General features: G+C 47.3%; 1 protein-coding gene across 1 annotated transcript in view; it reads left to right on the plus strand.

Moving 5' to 3' along the window:
- Positions 1–17,449, plus strand: part of swap70b (switching B cell complex subunit SWAP70b) — a 44,205-nt gene that overhangs the window by 13,322 nt on the left and 13,434 nt on the right. The window contains exon 7 of the mRNA XM_085359461.1: positions 2,649–2,830. Within this exon, the coding sequence (XP_085215587.1) occupies positions 2,649–2,830 (182 nt within the window). The remainder of the gene's footprint in view (positions 1–2,648; positions 2,831–17,449) is intronic.

Consider the following 17,449-nt stretch of genomic DNA (forward strand, 5'->3'; position numbering starts at 1 on the left):
TCTGCCTCATTGTTAATAAACAGTAAATTAGTTGTTCACTACTTCTACTGCAAATAAACCTGTTAGTTCGACACAGTTAAAGAAAAACTTTGTTCTGCTCAAAACACCTGACCTACAAGGTATCCAGGAGCCTGCTGTAGTTGTTCGGATGACTGAACAACTACAGTCCCTAAGGGGGTCTCCAGCCACCCTTTGGAGGAAGCTCATGTCCACTGCTTGTTTCAGCTATCTCTTTTTTTCTCTCTCACTATTCAGTGTAACCTCAGTAACAGCTGAATTTCTCTCTTTATGAGAATACCCAGGACATGTACAGTGGGGCAAAAAAGTATTTAGTCAGCCACTGATTGTGCAAGTTCCCCCACTTAAAATGATGACAGAGGTCAGTAATTTGTACCAGAGGTACACTTCAACTGTGAGAGGCAGAATGTGAAAAAAAAATCCATGAATCCACATGGTAGGATTTGTAAAGAATTTATTCGTAAATCAGGGTGGAAAATAAGTATTTGGTCACCTCAAACAAGGAAAATCTCTGGCTCTCACAGACCTGTAACGTCTTCTGTAAGAAGCTTTTCTGTCCCCCACTCGTTACCTGTATGAATGGCACCTGTTTGAACTCATCATCTGTATAAAAGACACCTGTCCACAGCCTCAAACAGTCAGACTCCAAACTCCGCCATGGCCAAGACCAAAGAGCTTTCGAAGGACACCAGGAAAAGTATTGTAGACCTGCACCAGACTGGGAAGAGTGAATCTACAATAGGCAAGCAGCTTGGTGTGAAAAAATCAACTGTGGGAGCAATCATCAGAAAATGGAAGACATACAAGACCACTGATAATCTCCCTCGATCTGGGGCTCCACGCAAGATCTCATCCCGTGGGGTCAAAATGATCATGAGAACGGTGAGCAAAGATCCCAGAACCACACGGGGGGACCTGGTGAATGACCTGCAGAGAGCTGGGACCAAAGTAACAAAGGTCACCATCAGTAACACACTACAACGGCAGGGAATCAAATCCCGCAGTGCCAGACGTGTTCCGCTGCTGAAGCCAGTGCATGTCCAGGCCCGTCTGAAGTTTGCCAGAGAGCACATGGATGATACAGCAGAGGATTGGGAGAATGTCATGTGGTCAGATGAAACCAAAGTAGAACTTTTTGGTATAAACTCAACTCGTCGTGTTTGGAGGAAGAAGAATACTGAGTTGCATCCCAAGAACACCATACCTACTGTGAAGCATGGGGGTGGAAACATCATGCTATGGGGCTGTTTTTCTGCCAAGGGGACAGGACGACTGATCCGTGTTAAGGACAGAATAAATGGGGCCATGTATCGTGAGATTTTGAGCCAAAACCTCCTTCCATCAGTGAGAACTTTGAAGATGAAACGAGGCTGGGTCTTCCAACATGACAATGATCCAAAACACACCGCCCGGGCAACAAAGGAGTGGCTCCGTAAGAAGCATTTGAAAGTCCTGGAGTGGCCTAGCCAGTCTCCAGACCTCAACCCCATAGAAAATCTGTGGCGGGAGTTGAAAGTCCGTGTTGCTCGGCGACAGCCCCAAAACATCACTGCTCTCGAGAAGATCTGCATGGAGGAATGGGCCAAAATACCAGCTACTGTGTGTGCAAACCTGGTAAAGACCTATAGTAAACGTTTGACCTCTGTTATTGCCAACAAAGGTTATGTTACAAAGTATTGAGTTCTTCTTACAGAAGACGTTACAGGTCTGTGAGAGCCAGAGATTTTCCTTGTTTGAGGTGACCAAATACTTATTTTCCACCCTAATTTACTTTTTTAAAATACTTAAAATACTTTTTTGCCCCACTGTAGCTGCAGGTCTGAAATGATTACAGAATCAATCATCGACCTGTGACTTAGGGTGTCCTGGGGCCAAGTGCACATATGAACATCGTGAATTGTATGTTCAAACATGATGGTCGTTATGGACAAGCAAACCATGGCTCAGGCGGTCCCTCCCATTCGCATATCCCCAGATTGTGTCGTCACTAATCTTCTTGACAATTCAAGTTGCCTGAAGGAGACAATGGAGTCCCCGGAAAGGGCACCTTCAGTCATCCCATGCATATACCTAAACCTGACTGCCTGACGATTGCCTTTGAGCAATGGCAACTCCAGAGTAGTATGTAGCCCAGGCTGTGTATTGAGACAAGCCCAACTATCTCTAGCAGTACTTCCCAACCCCTCACACTGGCTCAGGTGCCTTCCTGCCCAAAGAGGTGATATTCCATGTTCCTAAAGCTAGATTTGTCATCTGTGGTTTGGACAGAGAGGGCATCCAACCATGACTGCGGCCTGATCCACAAAACACCAAACTCTCATATCCCCTACTGTTAGTGGTGGTCCCACAAGAGAGCAAGCCCATGTAGTGCTTTTAGACTGTGCCCAGCCAGACCCCATAGGTTAAAGCTCGGCCTCCTTGCTGTGACATTTCTCCCAGGACCAGTTTGCCTTGAGTGATCCTTCCAGGTTTGAATTGCCCCTGACAACATAGCTGCTGGGATCATGCTGGCATGCAAAACTGTCCTCCAGGAAGAAAGTGGCAATTCATAGAGGGGCTTGGAAAAACCAAAACCTGAAACAGGAAGCTCTAAAACTAAAGATTTTTTTTGTGTGATATCCATGTCTCAGCTGTTCAGAACTGCGTGACTCTGCTGCGTCAGGGCAGACCAGCGCCGCACCGCGAGGCTCGACAGAAGCGCAGAGAGCTGCGGCTGAAACAGCAGGCTGAACAGGAAGAACTGGAGCTGAGGATGAGGGAGCTACAGATAGCCAATGAGGCCAAGCAGCATGAACTGGAAAATATGAGGAAGGTAGGAGATGAAACTCACACAGTCAATAGTCCCCCGTGGATCCAGTCTGGTCAGAAAAAGTCTGTCTCACTATCACTTCTGTTTCGTAGCATCTCAAAGATGAAAACGAACAGAAGTGACAGATGCAGAGATTGTCAAAAATATAACAGATAAAATCACAAAAGCAAAGCGGGGGAGGAAAAAACGAGAGACTTAAAGCAGCTCTTGGCCATCTTCACTATGCTGTTTGTATTGAAACAGGGAAGTCGATCTTTGTGGTCATGTGAGACAGAGGTGCATATCTTCATGGGAAAAACTGAGTGAGTGAGCATCATTTAGAGACAAAAAGCTATAATAAGTGCAAACTGTACATATAGTACAAGATCAACATGTGATCCTCAGACATTAGAAACACCATGTAAAGTGAAGCCACCGACTTTCATCCTCTGAGCTAAAAATAAAAGTTTATTTTCCTTTGTTAAAATGGAAAAAAAGAAGAGAGAGCTTATCAGATAACAGCCTGACGGTTGGGCAGGCAGTAATAACAGTAATTAAAACAGCCTTTCTCTTGAGAACTTCTTGAAAATAGGAAGTGCACGTAAGGGAGATGTGGTTACTGAGGTTATAACGAGAGAAACGTCTGCATATAAGGCTGGAGGTGCATCTGTTGGATCACAGACGAACACCAGGATGTTTAAATAAGATTATGAATGGAGCAGAAAAAACGTCTGTGCATTCTTTAGTGAGCGAGACAAACCTGAGGGATTTCCCTCACTGAAGTTCTGAACTTGTATGTTTGAAAACGGCACTCCTCAAAGCACAGCTCAGTACTCAGTCTCAGATTAAAGAATGAGGAAGGATGGGAGGCATTCCTCTTCCAGCATAAAGTGCACTGGAGCAACTGCACCTCACTGTCGAACTATTCACACAATGTTACAGCACACTGGTGGTTAAAGACCAGCTAATTTGTGTTCTCACATTCATGTCAGAGAAGTCTTAGAAATGTTCAGGGCTCAACTGTATGTGTGAAGAATTTGCAGTGTTAAAGCTGCAAGCCTGTCCTCCATTTTTCAGACGGTCTCCACAGGAAGGTGCAAACTATGTGGCACTAATTTTGGGAAAGTGCCTAAAGTATCTGAAAACAATGTTCTGCCTGCCTTGCCTTTTATGGAATTATATTTCTGTCAAAAAACAGCAAATAATTTGTTGCCATTTATGCAAATAGAACTCGACAGCCAAGTGCACAAAGGAGCCATCATCCAGGCGAGCGCGTCTCTGCTTAGCTGTAGCTAATTTATGCTCTTGCAGACAGCTCTGCTGTCGGAGCTGACTTCTGCTTGCTTGCGTCAAACTGACTTTTGAGAGCTTGTGGAGGGGGGAAGCCCAAAGAAAGAAGGCCTCTGATGGGCCTAGCTACTTTCAAAGCAATCACACCTTTAAGCCTCAGTGGATGGTTTTTTTGAGGTTCTTTGGATGTATGGTTTATTTGGTTTGTTTTTATGAGCGATTCGGTCCCTGTACGACCACAGTGAGAAGTTGGTCTGCGTTGCAGGATGTGAGCCCTAGTGGGTGTTGAACTCTGCCAGGGCTGCCCTCTGTAATTGATTACAGTCATCATTTTTTATGAACAGGCATAGCCAAGTGTTGATATACTCCTAGCTTCATCTGTGGTTACAAACTGTGGGGTAGTGATCAAAAGAACAAGCTTGTGGATACTAGCTGTGAAAACGAGCTTCCTGCAGAGGCTGGCTTCTTGCTCAGAGCTGAGGTGAGGAGTTAAGTCATTCGAGAGGGACTCAAACAGCCGCCACTTTTGCACACTGAAAAAAGTCAGTTGAAGTGGTTCAGGTGTAAGTGTAGGATGTTTCCTTGATGAGGTGTTCCAGGCATGTCCTGTCAAGAGGAAGCCCTGGTGTAGACCAAGGACACGCTGGGGAGATTATTTCTCAGCTGACCTGGGATTGCCTGAGTTTTCCCACAGATGCGTTGGAGGTGGCTGGGGAGAAGGGGGTTTGGGCTTCTCTTCTTAGACTGCTGCTTCTGTGTGACCTGGCCTTAGATACTAGCAAAAACTGGATGGATGGTAATGGACATATACTGGCTATGGTCAGCAGCCTGCCACCTCTCTCTGTGGCCACCCACTGCACTGTGAAGTGATAAAACTAAACTGATAGAGCTGACTGGCACAGATACAGCAACTTAGAAGTACCAAGATGTCTCTAACTATTATGGTATAATGTTGGGATTGCATCTTGCTTAACCAGTGTTGCGAAGGCGGTTTGTGGCCGAGAAGGAACCACTGTTTTCAGTCAGGTATGTCATCACGGCTGTCATTGTCTAAATTAAGTGTCAAAACCAATCCAGCAACATTCCTCTAAGATCGCATCACAACTTAAAATAATCATTCAATAATCATTATCTTGCGCACTTTTAGAAGTGACAGTGTATTTTTGTGTCGCACACTGCAGGGTTACACACGCGTCTCATGCAACTATTTGAAGTAGGTCAACTAAAAACCCTCGTTACCACTGAAACTTGCTGCCAGCTCATGAATGCCAACAATAGATCAGCTCCACCCTGCAGTCTCTGACTAATAAATAGTCCATCACTTCCTGCAAATGAAGGAATGTGGATTGAAAGAGCAATGTGGGGGCAGGGGGTGCAGCAGCCATTAAACATGTTGCTCCAGAAAATCCTCCTGCTAAACCTCACTCTCTCTGCTGCTACCAACACTGCTGATTTCTGCAATTTCATTTGTCTTTTTCAAATGCTGATAATTAGTGGCTGCTCTCAGCTAATTCTGAGAAATAACAGGAAGTGCCATCTTCAATATTGTCGTGGTTAAGTATTTTTCTCATTGCTGTTAGTCATCCGTGAGAAATCTGTTTGTTTGTACTGTCCTTCTGCAATGTGGGCAAATGTTACAAATGTTATGAAATAGTCTCTCAACTGTTTGATTTTGTGATTTTTGTTATAGGAAAAAAACATCATTGCAGAGCAGATGGGCTACAAATAATTAAAAAAGGCCTCTTATCTGACTAAAGGGGTCAGATAAATCTTCTGAGAATGGTATTGTTTAGTTAAACTTAAATCACCGCATTGACCACGTATCAGTGGTTAGGTTTTCAGTTCAGTGTAGGACCGGGGGGGTTGCAGCCAGCATTGTGAGTAAAGCTAAGTTGCAGTCAGCCTGGTTCACGCTGCGCTCGTCTAACAGACTGAAGAACAGGACAAGAGTTCTTTGTCTGGAACGGCGACCTCTAAACTCACAACAATCTACCATTGAGGTGTAAGTGTACAACTCGCATAGTTAGCTTCATGAATTAACAATGAACACAAACATGTGTAGCAACACACAGGCATACAGTAGACATTCTCACACACTGCTGCTATAAGAGGAGCATTGTGACAGTCTGCAGACAGTTCACATCAGGGGTGAAGCAAAAAGAGGTTATTGATCAACCACCAGCACAGTTTAATTTACCCAAATGTTTTTCCCTGTTACGTTCGGTTTTGTTTCGAAACAAACCCACGCTCTACACCAACAGCTGGCAAACTTAAAAATGCGTTTTCATAAATTGTTTGTATATTCTAGTATTGTTGGTGTCACATTCCTCATAGGTCAGTGAGATGCCAAGAGGCCAAAAACAGCTACACACAGTTCGCACAAGACTGTGTTGCCATTTATACGCTTCACAATGTATTTAAATGATTGTAGAACAAAAACAATGGCAGCAATTATAAAAGTTTAACCTTGGAGTATATAGGCTATGTTGGACCTTTAAATGTATTTTATTTTAGTTAGTATTATTCTAGTATTTTTGAACCTTTGCTTCTTTTATAAATACAAAAGCTGACCATATAAAGTTTTTAGAGCTGACTTGACTTGAAGAAAGAGTTTCGTTACTCATCCAAGTGACTTCTTCACTCTCAGCTGACTGCAGGTTTCCCCAACCTTATAAACAGGTTTGACTCTCATCATCCACTGGAGCACAAACTGTGACTGTAGCATCCTGATGACATACAGAGGCCAGGGAAGCAGAAGAACATCATATCAAGAAGGTCCTGAGTAAATGTGGTTATCCCAGCTGGACATTTGTCAAAGCTGAGAAGGCGCCAAAAGAACGCTCCAGGAGAGAAGGACAACCGCTGCCTAAGTGAAAACTCCCACATCTCTGTGGTTTTTAAACCCCAAAACACACTGCACCAAAAATTGGTCCACTCCAAGGATTGGGTCCTGCGACACAAACAGACTGACATAGTGTACGCTGTAAAGTGCCAGGAGGATTGCCAGGATTAAACATCAGGGAAACCAAACAACCTCTGGCTAAGCGGATGGCACAGCACAGAAGAGCTAACTCGTCAGGCCAGGACTCTGCAGTCTATTTACACCTACAGGCCAGTGGACAGTGATGAGGATGTACACATCCTGAACAGGGAGGAACGCTGGTTTGAGTCAAGGAGGCCATTTACGTGAAAAGGGAAAGACCATCTCTGAATCGAGGAGGGGGGGCCTAAGGGTACATCTTTCACCAACTTAACAAATTTCCCACGTGTGGGACTAATAAAGGTTATCTTATCTTATCTTAACTTACAATGCTGTGATTGCAGACATTCCCCAACTCTCTGTGAATGGTACTCATGGTACCATTCGCACTGATCAGTGGTCTTTGATCAGTGGTCATGACAATTTGCATATTAATGATCAAGAAACCAACCTCCCAGGCCATTGTTCCTTCAGTGGTGCTAGTTTCAGTCATTGTGCAAAGGTACTTTTTATAAGTTTGGGGAAACCTGCAGTCAGCTGAGACTGAAGAAGTCACTTGGATGAGTGATGAAACATTTCTCCCACTGAAAATGCTACGTCCAGATGAACAGAATCAACTTTTTGGGATGTTGTCTTTATATATCAGGTAAATTGCAATTATGGTCAATTTCTTCTTGGAACTAAATTTTGATTGCGTTTCGATTACAGCAAACGAGGAAGATTTGTCTTTATTTAAAAAAACAAAAACAAAAATCCCCCCCCAGAAATATCAAGTGTTGTTACATCCTGGCAAGATAATGAAATTAGGCAATTTAATTAAATGGATGGAAATGAAAATGGAGTTAATGAAACTGCTGCTGCTACATTTTGTAATAAATTCAGGGACCTCTAGAAACATCTAGAAGCACCAAACCTACTTATGCTCCTGATAACATTTTATCAAATGTCCTGTTTCAACAGTCGCCTGCAATTCCACATTGACAGCAACTTGTGTTGTATTTTATAACTTTGTCATTCAGAAAGTTAAATGAGGGAAAAGTCTTGAAACAAGCAACAAAACCTGTAGCGTGCACTCAACATTCTCTCTTCTAAATCTAAAAGGAGACTCATGGTGAGAAAGTGCAAATCAAGCCTCGTCACACTTGTTTGCTGGGTGTGTTTCACAAATGGCTAAACTGAATTTCCCTTCATTCACAACCGGCTGTGGCAGATAGCTGCCCCTCCCCAAGGTTGGTGGTGCTGAAAGGTTTCCTCCTATTTTTAAAGGGAGTTTTTCCTTCCCACTGTTGCCCATTACTTGCTGATAGGGGGCCTGGTGATGGTTCTTTCTAATATTGTTGGTATTGTATCCTAGAAAGTGCCATGAGGCAGCTTTTTTTAAATTGGTGCTATATAAAAATTTTTTTGATCTTCATGTTATCATAGCGGGCGATTGTGGCTCAAGAGTTGGGAGTTCGCCTTGTAATCGGAAGGTTGCCGGTTTGAGCCCCAGCTTGGACAGTTTCAATTTTGATGTAATTTTTCAAGACACTTCACCCGTTGCCTACTGGTAGTGGTCAGAGGGCCCGGTGGCGCCAGTGTCCGGCAGCCTCGCCTCTGTCAGTGTGCCCCAGGGTGGCTGTGACTACAATGTAGCCTGCCATCACCAGTGTGTGAATGTGTGCATGAATGGGTGGATGACTGGATGCGTAAAGCACTTTGGGGTCCTTAGGGACTAGTAAAAGCGCTATACAAATACAGGCCATTTACCATAGTTTAAAAATGGTCAAATATGATACCAGTATGTGAAGTAACTGGCTAGCATGCTTACCACTGTCTGAAATCCTGATTATTTATCAGCCATAAAATCCTGATGGGTATTGTCATTAACTGGCCTCGCAGGTAGTGTGGACCCCCATCTCTGTGAACGCGATAACGATCGAGCAGTGTAAGATTTTCATGTTGATACCATGTTTGAATCTAATAGGATGCTGAGCGGCAGCACTGGCAGGCAACAGTTTTCACATTTTGTGTTTATATTACTTGTGTTTTAAATTAGCACTGTAGCACAGTGCCATCTCCATTTTGTTGGTCTATTTCAATTGGTTTTTGTTTCTTTGCTAAAATCTCAATTTAATAACAATCAGCAATAACATGGATCCATAGCAGAGTCGGGGTGCATTGATTAACCATGTAGAGTGTGCAATGACTAGGCTAAGAGAGAGAGAGTGTGTGTGTGTGTGTGTGTGTGTGTGTGTGTGTGACAAAAACAATACAGTTGCTGTAACTGTAATGGTTACATCGACCCAGATAAACGTGGAAGGTCATGAGAGAATGACTAGTAGTCTTCTTCTTCTTTTACTTTTTTTTTTTTTTTTTTTTTAAATTAAAAAAAAACAAAAAAACCCAAAAATAAAATGCAACCGCAATGGTAAAACATTTGTTATTCCAAGAAGTCTGAACTCTGCAGGACAAATGATTTCAGTGTGTATTACTTCATGCTCAATTTGCCTTCATAGAGCGCTGCTGGTGTTACATTTGCATACCTATTCAGAGGCAGCGCATTCATTTCTGTTAGTCTGTTAGAAACCACACAAATAAAATTAAACATGCAGCAATCCCCCGCTGACAGGTCTTTGCTGAAACTTCCCCCTCACACCAGTTTCGTTGTTTGTTTTCCTTTTTTCATTCTGTGGTTTTTAAAATGGAGAAACTGCTTTTTAATTTCAAGTTTATTTAAAAGTTATGATGTAGTTCGCCAGTTTCAAAATGGAGCATGAAACTGATGTGCTGCATACTATATATGTGTTACTACTTTTCAGTTCTCATCCTTGGCTAACCTTTTGTCTGCACAGCAGTTTCATAAAACTACTAGATGCTTAAAACAAAATAAAACATAATAGATATAATTACCAGGCTTTAGAAGGGAAAATTAAATTAGAAGAGCTACAGTTCTGGTTGGTTTTTAGCCAATCCCTAACCTTTACTGCAAAATCATTTATCTCCTCAACTAGACTTCACTTGGCAATATGTCTCAAAATGATGGCACTTGATGATGAAACTGTATAAATTAAGTATTACAATTACGGCCATTGCTATGAGGACGCCAAAACACAAACAACACGTGCTTTTGATGGCTTTTTCTTTGAAAACACTGGACATGTTGCCAGATTGGTATCATTCCCCCCAGTGTGTCGAGTTGGACTGTAGCATGACTCCTTAAGAATGATGACTGATGATTGGTTAAGGTACGAGGAGCGAATCGAAGGTAAAGCCAGTTAATCGTAGGTAACTTTTGCCTTGTGTTATTTTAATTCCAATAAAGGATTAAGTCCACGCTTTATCTTGTTTTATGTCTTTATTATATACCCACAGCACATATTTCAAATTTTCATATATGTAGTTGCTTCTGCAAAAGCAGGAAGAGTGAAGCCCTTTACAGTTTTCAAAATTCCAGGCTTTGTTTGTTGTTTTTGTTTTGTTTTTATTTTGTTTTTTTGGCTGTTTTACGACTCTAGGACTTTAATTTATTGAGAAGTGTAGTGTTACGGCCGAGAGGGCCCGGCTGTGGGTGTGGACTCAAATGCAGACACAGAGGGAGGCAAACGGGCGTGAACACAGTGCTTTATTTACAAGTGTCTAGTGAAATTACACAACAGGAGACTATGAATGCTATGAATTATGAAATGCTATGAACTGTGAACTGTGAGGCCAAACTGTGAACATGAAACTGAGTGCTATGGCTAGGTGCTGGATTTCACGGATGGAAAAAAGGGGCAGCGGCTTGGATGGAGGTACGCAGTCACTATAATGAGAAGAGACAAGTAGTCAGTGGCAGTCCAGTGAATCACAGCTGCAGGATTAGGCTATGGAGGTTAGGGCTTACGCGTTGCAGGTTTAAAGTGTCATGCGAGGAAGGGGTGTCCAGGGGGTTCCGGGTGAGGAGTGTCCAGAGAGGATCCAGAATATGCGTGGAGTGAGGGACTTGGCAGGGAGGCAGGCAGGTGTAGTCCGATGGTGGAGAGGAAGAAACCAGATGACAGAACCAGCGTCCAGGCGGAGATGAGAGTAGTTCGGGAAACGTGACTGCCAGGTGGGTCCTATGACAAAGAAAAACACGGTGAGGGAAAAGCAGTAGTTGAGGGTTCTCACAAGGGGTTCGCAGCCTAGCACTGACATGGGTTAGCAGAAGATCTGGCAGAGGTCTGTTGTGAATGCTGGTCTTATATGCAGGTGACTTGATTGGAACCAGGTGTGGAAGCTGATTGGAGTCTCTGCCTGAAGGTAGAACCCAGCGGAGTGGAAAAACCCCGTGCTCACCCGGACCATGACAGTACCCCCTCCTCAACGATCGCCCCCCGGCGACCGAGCAGACCCGGACACGCGACGAGACCTGAAAAAATCAGAAACAAGCGCCGGGTCCAAGATCAGAGACCGAGACACCCACGAACGCTCCTCAGGCCCGTACCCCACCCAGTCCACCAGAAACTGCCGGCCCCTGCCCCACCGACGCACGTCCAGGATACGCCGCACCGAGAAGGCAGGATGACCATCGACGAGCCGGGCGGGAGGAGGGGGGTCGGAAGGAGGGCACAGAGGACTAGACAACACTGGCTTGACCTGCGAAACATGGAACACCGGATGGATCCGCAACGATGCAGGCAATGTGAGCCGGACTGCCGCAGGGCCAATCAGCCTGTCAATCACGAAAGGCCCAATATAGCGCGGAGACAGCTTGCGGGAGGTTCCCTGGAGTGGGATATCCTTAGCCGCCAGCCACACTTTTTGCCCCGGAGAGTAAGTAGGAGCCGCCGTGCGCCGCTGGTTGGCGTAGTGGCATTGGCGAGACACAGCGCGCAACAGCGCCTCACGAGTCCGCGTCCAGGCCCGGCGGCAACGCTGCAGATGATGCTGGACAGAAGGCACCGCAAGCTCAGCTTCTTGCTCGGGGAACAGAGGTGGCTGGTAACCTAAGGACGCCTCAAAAGGTGAAAGACCTGTGGCCGAGGCGGTGAGTGTGTTATGCGCATATTCAACCCACGGCAAGAATGTGGACCAAGAGGCTGGATTATGGGCAGTGACGCAGCGAAGAGTGGTCTCGAGTTCTTGGTTCAGGCGCTCAGTTTGGCCATTGGTCTGTGGATGGTAGCCTGAGCTCAAACAGGGCTTGGCCCCCAGGGCCGTACAAAAGGCTCCCCAGGCCTGAGAAGCAAACTGGGGACCCCTGTCAGACACTATTTCCATAGGGATCCCATGGAGTCTGAAAACATGTTCAACCAACAGTTTAGCTGTTTCTGAAGCAGTGGGCAATTTATCTAGAGCTATGAAATGTGCTGCCTTGGAAAATCTGTCAACTATGGTAAGTATGGTAGTCTTTCCTGCAGAGTTTGGAAGCCCTGTTACAAAATCCAACGCAATATGTGACCATGGCCGGTGTGGGGTGGTTAGTGGGTGAAGCAGTCCGTAAGGACGGTGATTCCTGGACTTATTACGAGCACAAACCGTGCAAGCAGCTACGTATTCACGTACATCCCTATCCAACGTCTCCCACCAAAAGTGTCTCTTCAGTAGCATAGCTGTCCTACCTCGGCCCGGGTGACCTGCGAACTTGGCCGTGTGAACCCATTCCAAAACCTTGGTGCGGGCTGCTGTGGGTACATAGCGCTTGTTAGCTGGACCGGTGCCCGGATCAGGTTCTGCTCGCAGAGCCCGCTGAATGACAGAGTCTACTTCCCATGTGACAGCCCCTACACGACAGCTGGCAGGGAGTATGGAGGGCACCCCTGACCGCTCTGAGGCAGCTTCGAACTGGCGGGAGAGAGCATCTGGCTTAACATTCCGGGTACCTGGGCGATATGAGATAGAAAAGTTGAAACGGGCAAAAAACAGTGACCAACGGGCTTGGCGTGTATTTAGTCTCTTTGCATTCCGTAGGTATGTTAAATTTTTATGGTCTGTCCAGACTATGAATGGGTGCTCAGCCCCCTCCAGCAGGTGCCGCCACTCCTCCAATGCTAGTTTCACAGCAAGCAGCTCACGGTCCCCAATATCGTAGTTTCTCTCTGCTGGAGACAAGCGACGCGAGAAGAAAGCGCAGGGTTGTAACTTTGCTGATGGACCAGTATGTTGAGACAACACTGCCCCCACTCCAACATCTGATGCGTCCACCTCAACGATGAAGGGCTTGCTGGTGTCGGGCTGAATTAGCACGGGAGCTGTTGTAAACAGTTGTTTCAGCTTGTTGAAAGCTCTGTCGGCTTCGGTAGGCCACGTGAATGGGTGCTTTGTAGACGTGAGGCGTGTTAGAGGTGCAACTACCTGACTGTAGTTCCTGACGAATCGCCTGTAGAAGTTGGCAAAGCCCAGGAATCTCTGGAGAAGCTTACGGGATGTGGGCACCGGCCACTCTGTGACTGCCTTGACCTTTGCTGGATCAGTCTTCAGTTGCCCCCCTGCCAGGATATAACCAAGAAAAGAGACTGACGATGCATGAAACTCACACTTTTCTGCCTTTATGTACAGTTTGTTCTCCAATAAGCGCTGGATGACAGCACGGACATGAGCGTGATGTTCCTGGAGCGATCTGGAAAATACGAGTATGTCATCCAGATATACAAACACAAATCTGTTCAGAAAGTCCCTGAGAACATCATTCACCAAAGCTTGAAATACGGCTGGGGCGTTCGTTAGTCCAAAGGGCATGACCAGGTACTCGAAGTGGCCCAGTGGCGTGTTAAAGGCCGTCTTCCACTCATCTCCCTGCCTAATGCGAACCAAATGATAAGCATTACGAAGATCCAGCTTAGTGAAGATAGTGGCGCCTTGCAGGGACTCTGACACAGAACTGATGAGTGGCAATGGGTATTTATTCTTTATAGTTATGTCGTTGAGACCACGGAAATCAATACATGGTCGTAGCGACCCGTCCTTCTTACCCACAAAGAAGAATCCGGCAGCAACAGGTGAAGACGACGGTCGAATTATTCCAGCAGCAAGTGACTCTCTGATGTACTCCTCCATAGCAACACGTTCTGGTTTAGATATGTTGTATAATCGACTGGAGGGCAAAGGAGCACCGGGGAGAAGGTCTATGGCACAGTCATATTGTCTGTGAGGCGGCAAAGCTTGCGCCCTACTCTTACTAAAAATCTCTTTGAAATCGTGATATTCCATGGGCACACCAGTGAGATCGGGGGTTGTTTCTTCCAACGCATAGGGCTCCTCGGGGCCCGGGGGACACGCCGACCTCAAACAATTAGCATGGCAGAATACACTCCAGCTTATTATCTTCCGTCCCGACCAATCCAAGTGTGGATTGTGTAGCTTTAACCAAGGGTAGCCGAATGTGAGGGGAGTGTCAGGCGATGAGAGGGCGAAGAAAGAGAGCACCTCCCTATGATTTCCTGAAGTGATTACAGTCACTGGCTCAGTGTGGTGAGTTATTTGTGCAAAGACCTGGTTATTAAGTGCTTTCGCAGAAATGGGCGGATCTAAAGGCACAAGGTGCAATCCCAACCGTGTGGCGTGGTCAAAACTGATTAGGTTTTGCTCTGAACCGGAGTCGACCAGGGCCTGAAAGGTGTGCGTGGCACGGTTGATAACTAAACTGACTGTGAGAAGCAAACGGGGTTTATCATCACTATGAGAACCGCCCACCCGTATCCCCGAATCTACTGGCGGGCTGGCCCTTTTCCCCTCTTGGGACACGCTGCGATTAAATGTTCTGTCGACCCGCAATAAAAACACGCGCGTGCACGAAAGCGACGCTCTCTCTCCTCCGGCGGCAGCTGAGCGCGGCCGATCTGCATCGGTTCCGGCGCCGCGTCCACGACGGAGGGAGAGGCGGCCGACACAGGCGACTGCATTATGGGTGGGGCCGGCGTAAACGAACACGGAAGAGGGCGGAGGAGGGGACGTTGGGGTTTGTAGTTCCTTTCATTCTCCCTCTCTCTCAGCCTGATGTCAATACGGAGAGAAAGGGAGACTAACTCCTCAAACGTAGCGGGCTCATCCCGTGAAGCAAGCTGATCTTTCATGTTATCATTCAGGGACTGTAGAAAGATTCCCTGCAACGCGTGATCTGGCCACCCCGTCTCCGCGGCGGCCGTTCGAAAATCTATGAGGTAATCAGCAACGCTACGGCGACCCTGGCGCAGCTTTAACAACTTACGGGCCGAACCGCCCTCAGAGACAGGATGAGTGAATGTCTTTTTAAACTCACCCAGGAAGTCATCATAAGAGCAAGTTCGCAGGGGATGGCTTGACAGGTATGCTTCTGCCCATTTTAGAGCACGGTCCCGTAATTTCCCTATGAAATAGGAAATCCGAGCGGCGTTGTCAATGAAGGTGCGCGGTGAGCGGCCAAATACCAGATCGCACTGAAGTAGGAACCCCGTGCAGCTCCCCGGATCCCCAGAAAAAGGTTCGGGCTCCGGGGATGATGCGTCGCGAAAAATCGGCCCACTTTGGAGCGCGTAAGCCGAGGCAGGGGACGAAGTGGATGGCTGTGTGTCTTGTGCGGGGGGCGAGGGTTCGGGGGCAGGACGCGGCACGGAAGCGAGGTTAGCTTGTAGAGTCTCTAGGGCAGCAAAGATCTTAGCCTGTCCCTCACCAAGGTCTTTCTGTGAAGCCAGGAGATATTGAATGGATTGCTCGTGGTGACCTAGGATTGCACCTTGTTTCTGAATGGCTGTCCGCTCTGCGTCTGCTGAGTCCATATTGTGGCCAGATCTTACTGTTACGGCCGAGAGGGCCCGGCTGTGGGTGTGGACTCAAATGCAGACACAGAGGGAGGCAAACGGGCGTGAACACAGTGCTTTATTTACAAGTGTCTAGTGAAATTACACAACAGGAGACTATGAATGCTATGAATTATGAAATGCTATGAACTGTGAACTGTGAGGCCAAACTGTGAACATGAAACTGAGTGCTATGGCTAGGTGCTGGATTTCACGGATGGAAAAAAGGGGCAGCGGCTTGGATGGAGGTACGCAGTCACTATAATGAGAAGAGACAAGTAGTCAGTGGCAGTCCAGTGAATCACAGCTGCAGGATTAGGCTATGGAGGTTAGGGCTTACGCGTTGCAGGTTTAAAGTGTCATGCGAGGAAGGGGTGTCCAGGGGGTTCCGGGTGAGGAGTGTCCAGAGAGGATCCAGAATATGCGTGGAGTGAGGGACTTGGCAGGGAGGCAGGCAGGTGTAGTCCGATGGTGGAGAGGAAGAAACCAGATGACAGAACCAGCGTCCAGGCGGAGATGAGAGTAGTTCGGGAAACGTGACTGCCAGGTGGGTCCTATGACAAAGAAAAACACGGTGAGGGAAAAGCAGTAGTTGAGGGTTCTCACAAGGGGTTCGCAGCCTAGCACTGACATGGGTTAGCAGAAGATCTGGCAGAGGTCTGTTGTGAATGCTGGTCTTATATGCAGGTGACTTGATTGGAACCAGGTGTGGAAGCTGATTGGAGTCTCTGCCTGAAGGTAGAACCCAGCGGAGTGGAAAAACCCCGTGCTCACCCGGACCATGACAGTACCCCCTCCTCAACGATCGCCCCCCGGCGACCGAGCAGACCCGGACACGCGACGAGACCTGAAAAAATCAGAAACAAGCGCCGGGTCCAAGATCAGAGACCGAGACACCCACGAACGCTCCTCAGGCCCGTACCCCACCCAGTCCACCAGAAACTGCCGGCCCCTGCCCCACCGACGCACGTCCAGGATACGCCGCACCGAGAAGGCAGGATGACCATCGACGAGCCGGGCGGGAGGAGGGGGGTCGGAAGGAGGGCACAGAGGACTAGACAACACTGGCTTGACCTGCGAAACATGGAACACCGGATGGATCCGCAACGATGCAGGCAATGTGAGCCGGACTGCCGCAGGGCCAATCAGCCTGTCAATCACGAAAGGCCCAATATAGCGCGGAGACAGCTTGCGGGAGGTTCCCTGGAGTGGGATATCCTTAGCCGCCAGCCACACTTTTTGCCCCGGAGAGTAAGTAGGAGCCGCCGTGCGCCGCTGGTTGGCGTAGTGGCATTGGCGAGACACAGCGCGCAACAGCGCCTCACGAGTCCGCGTCCAGGCCCGGCGGCAACGCTGCAGATGATGCTGGACAGAAGGCACCGCAAGCTCAGCTTCTTGCTCGGGGAACAGAGGTGGCTGGTAACCTAAGGACGCCTCAAAAGGTGAAAGACCTGTGGCCGAGGCGGTGAGTGTGTTATGCGCATATTCAACCCACGGCAAGAATGTGGACCAAGAGGCTGGATTATGGGCAGTGACGCAGCGAAGAGTGGTCTCGAGTTCTTGGTTCAGGCGCTCAGTTTGGCCATTGGTCTGTGGATGGTAGCCTGAGCTCAAACAGGGCTTGGCCCCCAGGGCCGTACAAAAGGCTCCCCAGGC

The sequence above is a fragment of the Diplotaxodon limnothrissa genome, linkage group LG7 (genome assembly GCF_057381915.1).
Source record: "Diplotaxodon limnothrissa isolate DT_005_m linkage group LG7, D_limnothrissa_male_GT1.1, whole genome shotgun sequence".
Taxonomy (NCBI): Eukaryota; Metazoa; Chordata; class Actinopteri; order Cichliformes; family Cichlidae; genus Diplotaxodon; species Diplotaxodon limnothrissa.